This window comes from Thermobia domestica, chromosome 5, assembly GCF_964235325.1.
Source record: "Thermobia domestica chromosome 5, izTheDome1.hap1.1, whole genome shotgun sequence".
Classification (NCBI taxonomy): domain Eukaryota; kingdom Metazoa; phylum Arthropoda; class Insecta; order Zygentoma; family Lepismatidae; genus Thermobia; species Thermobia domestica.
The window spans coordinates 192,479,601-192,492,758 of NC_137458.1; the positions used below are offsets into that span (position 1 = coordinate 192,479,601).

Below are 13,158 nucleotides of genomic sequence, written 5' to 3' on the forward strand. Positions count from 1 at the left end.
TAATGTCTAAAGAAAGCTTATTACGTTGTAGTTGTCTCCGTTGATTTTCGGACAAATATAAGATATTACATAGAAAATTAGAAAACTTATTCATGTTTCGGATTTTACGATTTACCAGTGTTTTCCATAGCTATACTAACAAGGAAAATTGACCGAATCTTTCTTAATATATAGCGGCTTGTAGCTGAATATCACTTATTTTCTACTCGTATAGCTCATCAATGAAATTTACCCCATTATACGCAGAATAAAGTTCTTTCCCTGGACAAAATTACGTTATGTTTAGTGTCGTAATTGTCACTACTTACTTACCTGTTCATCTCCTCTCTTTGAAAGGTATGTGTATATAAGTGATCGTTCTAGTACACGAAATATAGTTATATTTCAGTAACCAATAAAATGAACTATAACAAAGCAGTATGCAAACTTACCATGTTCTTGCTACTCTTACTCCCATCATATCGCGGTATATTCGACCTGACTTCTTTTTCAGTTGTAGCTGTTTTGTTGCAACAAGCCAAATAAACGTGAAGCGTCCTCTTCTACCAAGGAAGTTTTCGTTATAAAACATGCTTGAGAGAGCCTGTCAATAATAATAATAATAATAATAATAATAATAATAATAATAATAATAATAATAATAATAATAATAATAATAATAATAGACAATACACACAATCCAGATTGAAATTCACTCAGAACACACAATTTATGAAACAACTACAATGAATGAATGAATATAGTTTAATAAATGTGTCAGCAGTGAAGTAATTTGTCTCACGACGAAAGTGGTGATGTCACTCAGAGATAATTGAACCAAATTTGGTTTACGAGTAGGTAATAGGAATACAAAATAACGTGTAGAATCATTCGTTCCGCAAGTGTTCGGAATCAGAAATAACGGGCCTTACAGTACTGGGGAAGTATGGCCTGTCAATTACATATTGATGGGACGGAGTTTTGCCCGCTGTTGAGGCCGATGCAGAAAAAGTTAAATAAACTAGAATGAAAACAGAAAAGATGAACTGAACATAAAATACGCTAATATCGGCCCTCAGCCCAAACAGGCGAGTGCCGGTATAGTAAATGTATCAATTGCTCTTGTCATTGGGTATCACTAGGTAGCCTAATTGAAATGCAATTAAGAAAATAAAAAAAAGATATACACAGAAATAAATCAATGTCGAAGACGAAATTTGAATCTGTGACTTATACTTTCTGAACTGGTCTATGGAACGTTAAGGTTTACTCAACCATCAATGCGCTAATTGATTTGTGGTAAGGAGGCATAAAAAGATCTGGAAGAGTACACTTACGCACAGTTTGTGATGTCATACTTTCAACGCGTGCTGTGGAACTATTGCGTTATAAACAAAACAGTTCAGAGAACAGCATTGGTGTTTAAATGGATAGGTGCGTGCAAGGCCTGAACATGCGACAGCGGGTTACATGAATTGCTGTAGGAGATAAAGATGGGAGCGTTGAGTTTTGGGACGTCGGCGACTGTGATTCAATCGTACATAGTACGCGTGTGTGGAACACTGAGGATCTGTGTGTCCAAATGGGCAGTTGTAAATGTAAGTGGTATCAAGGAAAAATAGGGTAGTTAAGATAGACTAATTTTTCGAACAACTACAAGAAATTACTGAAGTAAAGAGTTTTGACATGTATATTGAGTAATATTAAGAAAGCAATTTGTCAAAATAACAATCTCCAAGCTGGAAAACTAACATGGTGACCTAAATGGCCGATTTTAAATTTCAAAAATATGCTCAGACCTAAACAGTGGAGTTACACGGTTAAAAATTCAGTGACCATTTTATATGGTCTATGCACTGCCAACCAGAAACGCCACCGTAATTTCCCAGGAAAGTTCGTAATATTTGAGGAAAATTCCTCAATTTTGCACATTTTGACGTCTACTCTTCTGAAACAGTACGGTGAAATATTGGTGTGCTTGGTTGCCAGTAAATGCATCGTAGCACGGCCAATAAATGTGTAACGGTGTAGAGAAATGAAACTTGGAATGACAGTGCCACATGTAGAGTAAGGTATGAGAAAAATATATGTTCAAAACGCTGCCATTTTAAACTGAATATGGCCGATCACTATGTGTATATGAAAAGTATGCCTTGCCCCACCCCCTGAAGCTAGACAAGGAAATTAGGCACGTGAGTGAGTCATCAAGTGTAAGGTAGGATGAAATTGTGAAACTTTGGAAAATTCGACATTTGTAATCCTGTATGACCGACAAACCTGTATATTGAAAGTATTCCCAGTTCAAACGATTGGAGCTACAGAAGCAAAACCTGGCTTTGAAGGCGTATTATGCAGAAGCGGTTACCACAGAATTCAACAATGTTAAAAAATGTGTCATGTTAGAATCAATACAGCCGAGAAATCTTGTTACGAAAAGTAAGCTCATTTTATATTCATACGTTAATCTGCCATTGTGGTATAAAAATGGAAGCGTGCAGAATATGTTGTATTTTGTTTTAACTTTTTCTTAATAACACTTCCATACCAAGTTGCGTTTCTCTATCTTTAGCGTCTCGATACATAAAATCGGCCATTTGGGCCGCCATGTTGTGTCTTCAGCTCGGAAATAACTGTCACTTTGTCAAATTACTTTCTTCATATTACGCAAAACACATGCCAAAAATCATTCCTTTAGTAATTTCGTCTAGGCCATTTCTTATTTTGATTAGGCTAAAAGGATGAAGCGATCTATTAACTCTATAAAAGTGTGGGAAATGTTAGGACAAGAAGTAAAGACAACATTTCACAGCTGAAAATAAGGAAAAGAAGACAAGAATGACTTTTGTGCATTCTTATTTGAAGTGATAACGAAGTACAAGAATGAACTGGAGATAGAAGAATACACAACATTGTCCCGCGGGTTTGTATCGGAAAATACTGGTGCACAGGTGAGGATGATGAACCAAACATGCAACGCGCTCTAGGCACATTCAGCGAAAAAGATAGTGATTCATCTGCATACTGCCCTTCCCCAGAGAAAGTTAGCAGAACATCAGTTACAAGTCGGTTCAGCGCAGAACAAATGCAGAAAATGTATGACTACTGTCGTCAATAGGGTAAGCAGAAATCGTATACTCAAGCAGCTGACAAAATTTATGGGTACATTTAATATTCAGGCATGTCGCTCTATTGTGGAATTTATGGAGGGTAAACACAATAAGCGACATACCATAAACAAGATCAAAACATGCTGAAGCAATTTGTGTCAGCACGAGAAAATAATCTAATTACTGACGACTGGCACTTGAAGACGTGGTCTGGTGCAGGGGCTAGAGAACTTGGAAGGGGAGCGCCAGTGCTTAACGTCGCCCATCGCAGAAGACTAAATACATAGAACGTTGACTCAGTGTAATAAGGACTCCAGTCCTGGGGGTGATGAACTCTTGTATGCATTCAATTAAAAATATTGGGATGTAGTCGGGAATGACAAACTTCCCCTATATAATGAACTGTTAGAATCTCCGAACTTTCTACAAAATGAGGGTAATGTGAAATTTCTTCCAAAATCTGCAGAAACTGCAGATTAAATGCAATATAGGACCGTGCTAAGTACCGATTTAAAATTGTTTAACAAAATTTTAGTGCAACGCGTGCGCAACCTCTTTGCTAATAAATTAGTTCTTTTCAATCAGCGCTCATTAAAGGAAGGAATGTGTATTATACACTTACGAAGATCCGAGATGATGTAGGATACCGGCTTCTCTTGTGTCACTGGACTTCCAAAGTGCCTTTGATCGCCTATCCCATGATTATCTTTTTACACTGCTCAGTGCATATAAATTTTGCGCTCAGCTTTATGAACATTATCAAGAACCTTTATAGCACGGCGAAAGCTCGATTACAGATAAATGGTTTTCTCACGCTTTCCATTTCACTGAAAAGTTGAGTGAGACAAGAATGTCCCATGCCTACGTTTCTTTTTGGACTTGCTCTTGAATCTCTTTTATATAAACTGGCTGCATATATACAACCTCCGCTTCACGACCTACAAAATCTCTCCGTCACGGCCTATAATCATGATATTAAATATGAATATTAGCTGCACGACAATACAACATTCCACAATATTATTGCTCAATTACGACAATTCTATGCTATTAGTGGTGAACGTATCAACTTCTGTAAAACAAAACTCCTGATATTTCATAACTGGAACATGGATGGCATCCCACAGCCTTTCTCAACTATTGAAATAGTAAATTACGTTAAATTATTGGGTGTTAGATTTCTTAATAGTGACAGTATCCATTATGAAAGGATTTGAGATCCATTACTGAATAATGTGTGCGCAGTGTCTCCAAAAAAACTAAGAAAATTAGACCTTATCCAACGTATTTGGTATGCAAATAGTTATTTGTGTGCCAAATTATGGTATTACGCGCACATATATCCGATATCAGACCTATACCTTTGCAAAACATATTGTTATTGGTCGGTTTATCTAGGCAGGACGTTATTTTTGTGTCACTCGTCACTCCCTTACTCTACATTGAGCACAAGGGGGCATACAACTCATTTCGAAACGTGAGAAATGTAATGCGTTCTTCTTAACCTATAATTATAAGCAATATCAATTACCTGAAAGCATTACACATCAATGGCCTTCGTGCTGGATGGACTAATTTCCGACACCGAAACGTCCTGTATGGCATACGTCAAAGACGCTCGTATGTATATTAAACAATGAGTACAAGGTTGGTCATATCTGCCTCTCTTGGATCATACCAACTATTTCAATGTAAAATTTTTTAGTCAGTGTTACTTTCCCCTCTGTGCAACAAAATGCTTCCACATATTCAGCAAACGTTTCCCACAAAAAATGGACGATGATATGGCAGAATGTACACAATGCCACCCTGTCAACGCAGGTAAGGAGTATCTGGTACATGATTCTGAATGAGCTTATTCCTACTAATGTTAAATTAAAGCACATTGGTGTACTACAAACGGATATATGTCAACAGTGTGCTCAACCTGATACGATTGAACACAGACTGCTATTCTGTGCTCAATCACCTGATATCTGGCAAAATTTAACACGAATGTTAAGTGTAATCTGCCGTTTACATGCCACTGCGTTTGACCATCAGTGTATACTGTTTCCAGAATATAGTTTCTTTCCTATTACAAAACACAATACTGTCACCTGGCTAATTTAATCAATTTTCTATATCATGGACACGTATCCGTGTGGAAATACGTTTCGTTACCTGATCTTCCTGGAAAATGCTTGTAAAAAAATTCTGTTCAGTGCGAAAACAAATATTTTGCTCATTCCTTACGAATACTATATCATGAGTAAATGAACTGATATGTTACAATTTCCTGCAATTAAACAAAAGAAAAATAAAAAAAAAAGTGGCGAAGTCGGAAGAACACGCACCTAGTAATCATAATGTTGCTGGTTCGCGCCCATCCCGCAGTGCTTCTTTTAAAAAGATTTTTATAGTATTTTTAGACTCACCTTAATGTAAACAAATCACGGATATAAGCGCTTTAAGATATTTTGGGGGAGTAATTTTGTGGTTCATTGGCGTTTTGTCCCGTCTCTGCCGTTGATGAGGTGATGGTGGTATAATTTTCAAAATGAAAGTGGGGCCACCGGGGATCGTTGCTGGGGGGCCGCCAATGTTTGCGAGATATCGCTAGTTCCCCATCGGTGGTCCATCGACACTTACGGCATGGGGCCATCTTCACCTATGTGTGCGGAATAATATTCTAGAACCTAAAGAGCATAATAGTGGGAAGTTAAGCTGATATGTTTCATTCCATTTTCTTATTAAACTTAGCTCTTCCCCATAATATTTTAACTATGAGTAAGATTTCAAGATAGTTCATTTTAAATATATATAATGGTGCTTTGCAAATATTTCAGTTAGAGATAGTGAGCTTTTATGTTCTAATCAGAATAAGTATTTAAGTCAAAATTAGATGTAATTGCACCATAGAGACTTTAAGTTGATAATAAAGCACTTCAAACCAATATTACTACTTCAAGCTGAATCGTAGATTACAATTATCATGAAAAGAAATAATATTCATAGCCTAAAACTGATTTTTATCGAGCTTTATTTGAGATGAAAAGACAATTGGACTAAATTAAATTAAACAATAAAATGCATTTATCCGTTGTTTTATTACATGAGTTTACTAAAATATTAAGTTACACACAAATTAACAGTTTCAACGAGGAAGTCGAAAATCGAAATTGGAAGGTTCTATTCCAAAGTCAACGTGCTAATCATTTGGCTAAGATAATATTTACTTTAGACGTTAACGTCGCTGATCATTAAGAGTATAGGACTATGGGAGGTGGGCTTACATTCTAAAGAGGGTTCCAAATCTTTCGTAATGTGTTCAAAGTTGTTTCATCGGGAAGCGAACTGGGAATCTAATGTGTCAAAGACACGAGCTTTCCTTCTAGTATTCTATCAAAATATGTTAATGTTTTCTGCATTATTATCCAAATTGCTTTATAAAAATCCAAATTATAAATTACACTAACTTTTTAAATGAAAAAAATACAAGCATATATGTTTTCTCCCTCTCTCTCTCTCTCACACACACTATATATAAATATACATATAGGAATATGTATCAGGAACATGAGTGATTTTCATTTTGAACGCGTGGTTTCAGGTATTCAACTCATAAATGTGTTCTCATTTTAAGTGTTAACATTCCACATTTTAGCGTTTTTGTATATAAATGATGGGCATGGCGAATAAATTTAACTGTGCTTTAAAACGTGACAATTCATCTGGTCTTGTTTTTTCAAGTACTTCAAAGTAGACATTTGTATTTTTTAAAAAAGCTTCCGGACTCAGGCTCGAACTGCCGGCCTTCGATTCTAGAATTTCAACAACATTACTAAACCCGCTTAACCACAGAGGCAACTTACGAGAGAATGTGTTGTAATATTACAAATAGAATCGCTCCAAGCGAAAGTTGCACTCTGACTTTTAAATAACCAAGTTCTGCCTTTTCAGTAATTTCAACTGATATTGAAATTGATTTATTTTGCATATTGGAACTGTACATGAAGTGCGAATTGTATATTCAACGCAGAAATACATAGCATTATATTCTGATCTTTACACTTCACATATATATCTTTATGAGTATTCCTAGTACCTGTGCAGTGTGTCGAGTCGTTTACCCTCTAATTTTCTCCGGTATATTCTTCGCGTAATTATTTAGTTGACTAAGGTTTCATAACAATAAATGTTTTTAGCTTGTAATTTTCTTATTTTGCTTTATGTTGCTCTTCTTTGCTTCATTTTCTCAAAAACAATAGTTATTCAGTACTACATTGCATTCATGTTAAAGAAAGCATAAACATGCAATAATATATTAAGAAAACTGAGATATTAACGAAAATGTGAAAGTTACAGTATATGCGAAATTTTTTGCGGATAATTGTTGAACCTAATCGACGCGAGAAACATTAGAATGTAACCTATTCTGTGTTCAGTACTCACCAGGAGCTACAACCCGCATCTAAGGATGTGGAGTGCTGCCCCTATTGGCGAGTGATTGAACTAAAAAATTATCGCTATGCAAATACACGAACAGGCAATTCATTGTATAGCTGTGAATCACAACCCGAGGTGCTCTTCCTACCTTCTAGTCTGAAAATAAGTAAAAACTATAATAATCGCAAACCTTATAAATATTACAATGTAAGCCTAATTTTCTTCAGTCTTCGGAAGTAACGTAACGCAAGTGACGCGTTACTTTGTAGCAATCCATAGTATGCTACATGGAGTTGGAGCTGTCAAGTTTCCAAAGGCTACTTCTGGATCACCCTGTATGTGCTTAACTCAAGATTAGAAAAATTAAAAATGGATTAAAAAGAACGAAGAAAAATGTATATACATTTATTCTATGAAATTCTAAATGAGACTGTTAAATATTCCTTGATTTGTAAATTGTATTTTGCTTGCCTTTTTTAAAAAAGGTAAAAAGTTATCTGTAGAAAAGAAAGAAATAACGTTTTAGAAGGAAGATTGTGAGGTAACAATTTCAAGGTTGTTACGCGTGACGTAGTGTCTGTTTGCTTGCTTGTCTGGTCTTTTGTAGTCATGTGGAATAGAAAGGAATTACGAGTCTAAATGTTACTTTTCCCTTCGACCTAGCTTTGTTTTTCGATAGAACGAGACTTATGGAAGAAAATAGATGTAAATTTTAATGAATTCGTTTTGATTCTTTCTTTTGCGATTAGTATTATTTTGCGTTAGAAGAGTCGAATTTTCGTCCAACTTTTGTAGATATACCTGATCTAACATCGGTTTGGGTTGAGCCAAGTAGTGGAGAAAGACGACACACCAAATCCAAGGGAGAGTGGAGCTGTTTCTAAAGGGTGAGTATGAGCCTAGTAGCCACTAATAGTACCTAATTCCTAATGTACCTTGTTACATTAAGGAAACTGTTTCCTATTAACAAGAGTAGTTGGTAATTTGGACTATTAATAATCTAGACGTTTTGAGCTTGGGAAAAAATTTGAAAGATATTTTGCCTTCTGATTCTTCCTTTTTGAGAATTATAGGAAGAGAAATTAGAATCAGAGTTTAGATTTTTCTCATTAATCATTCGTTTTTGCTAATATTTTTGATTTATTAATCAACTTGGAGCAGAGTATTGAAAGTACAAGCTTTCCTTTGAATGACATATACAGAACTTAGTTGTCTAAAAGAGAAGGAGAATTTTTGGAGGAGATTCAACGAGCTATTTATTTGAATATTTCTTGGGTGCGATTTAAGAAACTGATTTTTGAGAAATTTATTACAAATTCAATTAGGCATGCTTTAATATCAGAATGGTTATTTAGAAAACAACGACTAAATGAATCTGAAGATCAATACATTAACGACATTTACTATACAAATTTAATCATAGACTGTTATGGTAATTAGGATCAATTGATACGTATAATGTTAGATGGAATGAAAGAGCGGTGTGATTTAAAATGTTTGGTCTTTCTGTTAAGCTAAATTTGGAAGAGCTTACGAGAATTTCATTGGAATTTTCGAAAATCTTTCGAGATCAAGTTGATTATAATAAAAAGTTAAGAAATAAATCAACATCTTTAAGTAATTCGATTGCCTTAGTAAATAAAAAGGATAGAAAGTACCATTCAAAAGTTTTGACTGTTGAAAGTAAAAAAATTGAACCATCTGATGTTAGGGAAAATCAAAGAAAAAATTTTTGACTATCAATGAATTCAAATGCGGATGCCGAAAAACGGAATGTAGTACCTTCTCAATTAGATGGAACAGTAGCTACTTTTATAAATGTCCGCATGAATAATGAATTAATTCGCGCTGGCGGGTCATCGTATAATTTAATTACTTTATCCTTTGTAGAACGTTGTAGGGTTACACGTTATCTTGAAAAACTACTCCAATTGTAATTCGTGCGCCATTAGGATCATTTTATGAGACTAGTAAAGAGATTAATTTTAATTTAAATCTTTCTCGTTGGTTCGAGAGAGTTAATGTTTTGGTAGTGAATGACTTGACGTCCGATTGCCTTCTGGGAACTCCATTTTTGAAAAGTATGTCTTAAGGTGTAGACTTTGCACATGGAAGATTGAATTTGCGCAATAATCGCAAATCAATGATGCTATATTTTAGTGACAATGCTTCGAAAATAGATTCATCTCTCCGGAATCCGAATTCTGGATTTAGATCAGTTGATCGTGTTGATCATAATGAAGGAAACGTAGGATGGAATGAAGTTGGAGTTCAGAAATCGACTTCGTTGTTTTTTGCGATAAATCGTCATCGAGAAATGGACTTAGATCAGGATACTTAGTTGGCCAATCGACTTGTCATAGGAATTTGGAATTGAGACCGTTTGTTCATCATGGTAGAGGATCTTTGGATGTTGGGGTCCAATGTGATATTGAATTGTCAACAATTGAGCGGCAATTGTTGGAGATACCTACTTTAAGGCAATTGCAGGAGATTCGTAATATTTTTGGATTGAATCAACCCGAACGAAAGAAGATTTCGAATATAGAATTGGTAGATTCCAATTATGTTAATTTAGCTGGAACTGTTCAGAACACTGGTGCTGCACAAGATATTCAAGATATTAGTGATGTTCAACCTTTATTAGATCATCTTAAGTTTTCGGCAGAATTAACCGATACTGATGAGAATTTGATTTCGCGTTCTTCCACATCCTTTCATCAGGGGAATAAGGATAATGAGGTTAGATCTGAGTGTAAAGATGGAAACGGAAATGCATCTGATATTAGATTGAAGAAAAAGAAAGGGGTTAGAAAAAGGAGACATGATCGAGTTGTGAATGAGGTTGATCCTTCCCATTCAGAACTTGGACAGAAATCTAGAGAACGATGTGTGGGAGGGAAGGGAAAAAGAACTGATTTTGTGGCAGCAGTACAGATGAACTTTGGTGATAGTGATTCAGCGGCTTCCGATATGAATATAGAGCAATCCAATAAATTTTACGATTTAGTGAAAAAAAAATTAAAAAATAAATTGTACATCCTGATGATAAATTGCAATTGGAATTGTTTTTGAAAGATGAAAATAAGGATTTTGGTAGAGATTCGGGTTCGGGTTTTCAGTATACTAATAATAAGAATATTTTGGAATTCATTGATAGTCTTCGATTAGAATTTTCTTACGTTATTACAGAGAGAATAAGATGTTGTCACGGATTTGAAGCTAAGCTTTAGTTGAAAGAGGAAAAACCATTAGAGGAGCATCCATTTCCAATACCGAAAAATAAGGAAAAACATTTTTATGATTGCATCGATGACCTAGTGTCCCAAAGTATTTTAAAAGAGGTAGATCATTCAGATTATGGAAGTAGTTGCTTGTCAGTACGCAATAGAAATTGCTCACATCGCATTGTTGGTAATTTCTGTAAAGCTAACAGCTTAATTAAGGTTAACGTTTATCCTGCGCCTAATTTGGAAGAGCATTTAGCCAGTTCGGCGAAAAACAAATTCTTCATGTCCTTGGATCTCTCCAAAGCATATTTCTAGTTACAACTGGAAAAGGGATTACGCGAAACAACTACAATTGTTACCCCGCGCGACAGCTTTCAGTATAAAAGAGTGCCTGTAGATATAAAGACTGGAAGTTTTATTTTAGCAAGGGTGATTGAAAAAATTCTTGGTGATATGAAAGATCTAGGCGTAAGAACGTATTTCGATGTCATCCTGATATGTAGCTCTGATGTAGAATCACATAAGAAAGTTTTAAAGATGGTGCCCGAAAGGTTAAGGAAATATGGTATTACGGTTTCTCCAGATAAGAGCGCTTTCTTTTGTAGAAAGATTAAGTATCTTAGGTTTATAACTGATGGGGATACTATAGAAATAGATCCATCCAGAGTTGAGGCAATAAAAAAATCCCTCCACCTAGAAATAGGCGCGGAGTTCAAGAAATTTGTGAACTTTTCTCGTATTATGCCAGATTTTGTAGTGGACTTCAGGAATTGATGGGGCCAATAAGTGAATTAAAATCGCCACAAAGAAATTTCAAATGGACCTTTGAACATCAAAATATTTTGAATAAATTAAAGACATTATTGATAGAAAATGTCTTAAAAACTCCTGATTTGTTCAAAAAGTATTTCATTCACGTGGACTGGGAGGAAAAGCGATTGGAGGATGCGTGAGCCAAATGGATGAGAATAATAACCTTCTTTCCGTATTCTTTCTTTAGCTAGAAACTAACTGAAGCAGAAAGACACATGAGTACACATGAGATTGAGTTCATCAGTCTCGTAAAAACTATTGATAGATTTCGTCACTATCTCATTAACGATTTCGTTCTCTTCAAGGACAATAAGGCATTATCTTGGATTTTAGGGAACGGTTGTTGAAATATGGACCATTATTTGAGACGTTATATCAATTTTCATTGAATATTCAGCATATCAGGTCCCAGGATAATATATAGCCGCGGATTTTTGACTAGGATGTATGATCCATTTAAATTTTTTCAAGTGGATGGACCCGTGGGTACGGACATTATGAGAAAGTATTTAAAGGTGGCAAATTCTTGGCAGTTATCTATGGTAAAAGAACCTTTACCGCAATTGCAAAAGGTAGATCCCGAATTAGGGAATCTTATAAAAAGAATAGAATATGGAGAAAATATTCGTAAGTATATTTTGAATAATGGATCTTTGATGAAAAAGAGTAGAGCTTTGCATTTTCCATATAAAATTGTAATTCCGGAAAATTGGCAGAAATTGGTAATTGAACTCTTCCATTATCGTGAATTGACAGGCGGTCATACGGGAACATTTCGCACATTAAACAAGATAATGCGAAAATATACGTGGGACTCGGTAATAAATGATGTTAAAGAGTACTTGAGAACGTGTCAGTTAGCTAATAGAAAATAATAGGAAAAGGGGGTCCATTAATTTCTAAATTTTCCACAAGAGTTGGACAAAACATAATATTAGATATAATTAGTCTGTTGCCGGCCTGTAATTCTTATAAATTTATTTTAATTGGAGAAGGTAATGCATCCAGACTTGTTTTTCTGGAGAAGTTGAGAATTTTGAATTCAACAGTCATTTGTAGTCGATTAATGGATGTCTTTATTAGGCTAGGAATTCCGGCATCCATGTCTACTGATAATGCATCAGTTTTTGTGTCTGCCATTTCCGAGCCTTTTTGTTCGGGTTAGGAATTGAACATATAAAAATTAGCCCATACTATGGCGAGACTAACGAACTGAAAGATTTATAAAAATTTTGAAATCCTCTTTAAGAGCTTATTGCGGCGAAAAGCAACATTTGTGGTCTAAATTTGTGCCGGTGTTGCAATATATTTTGAATATATGCGAGCATTCTTGTCTCAAGTCGATTCCTTTCGAATTGTATTTTACACGTTCATTAAACACCCCCTTAGAGATGAGATGGAAGATTTGTGATCAAGAATTGTTTTAGCATAAAAATGCTGAATTATGGTGTCATGCTCTAGAAAATATGGAAAAGACATGGTGAAGAAGGAAATCTTTGTTATCAAAACTTAGGGTCCAGTTGTGGTTTCAGTTTATGAGCAAGTTCTGATAAAGTCCTCAATGGCTGATAAGGTAACGAAATCATTGTGTTTTAAGTGGG

General features: G+C 35.2%; 1 protein-coding gene across 2 annotated transcripts in view; it reads right to left on the reverse strand.

Annotated features, from left to right (window-relative positions):
- LOC145684748 (uncharacterized) overlaps positions 1-13,158 on the reverse strand; it is a 1,464,901-nt gene that overhangs the window by 1,304,313 nt on the left and 147,430 nt on the right. For both annotated transcript variants that reach the window (XM_081757122.1, XM_081757121.1), the window contains exon 2: positions 432-583. In XM_081757122.1, coding sequence (XP_081613248.1) covers positions 432-571 — 140 coding nt within the window. In that variant the 5' untranslated portion in view covers positions 572-583. The remainder of the gene's footprint in view (positions 1-431; positions 584-13,158) is intronic.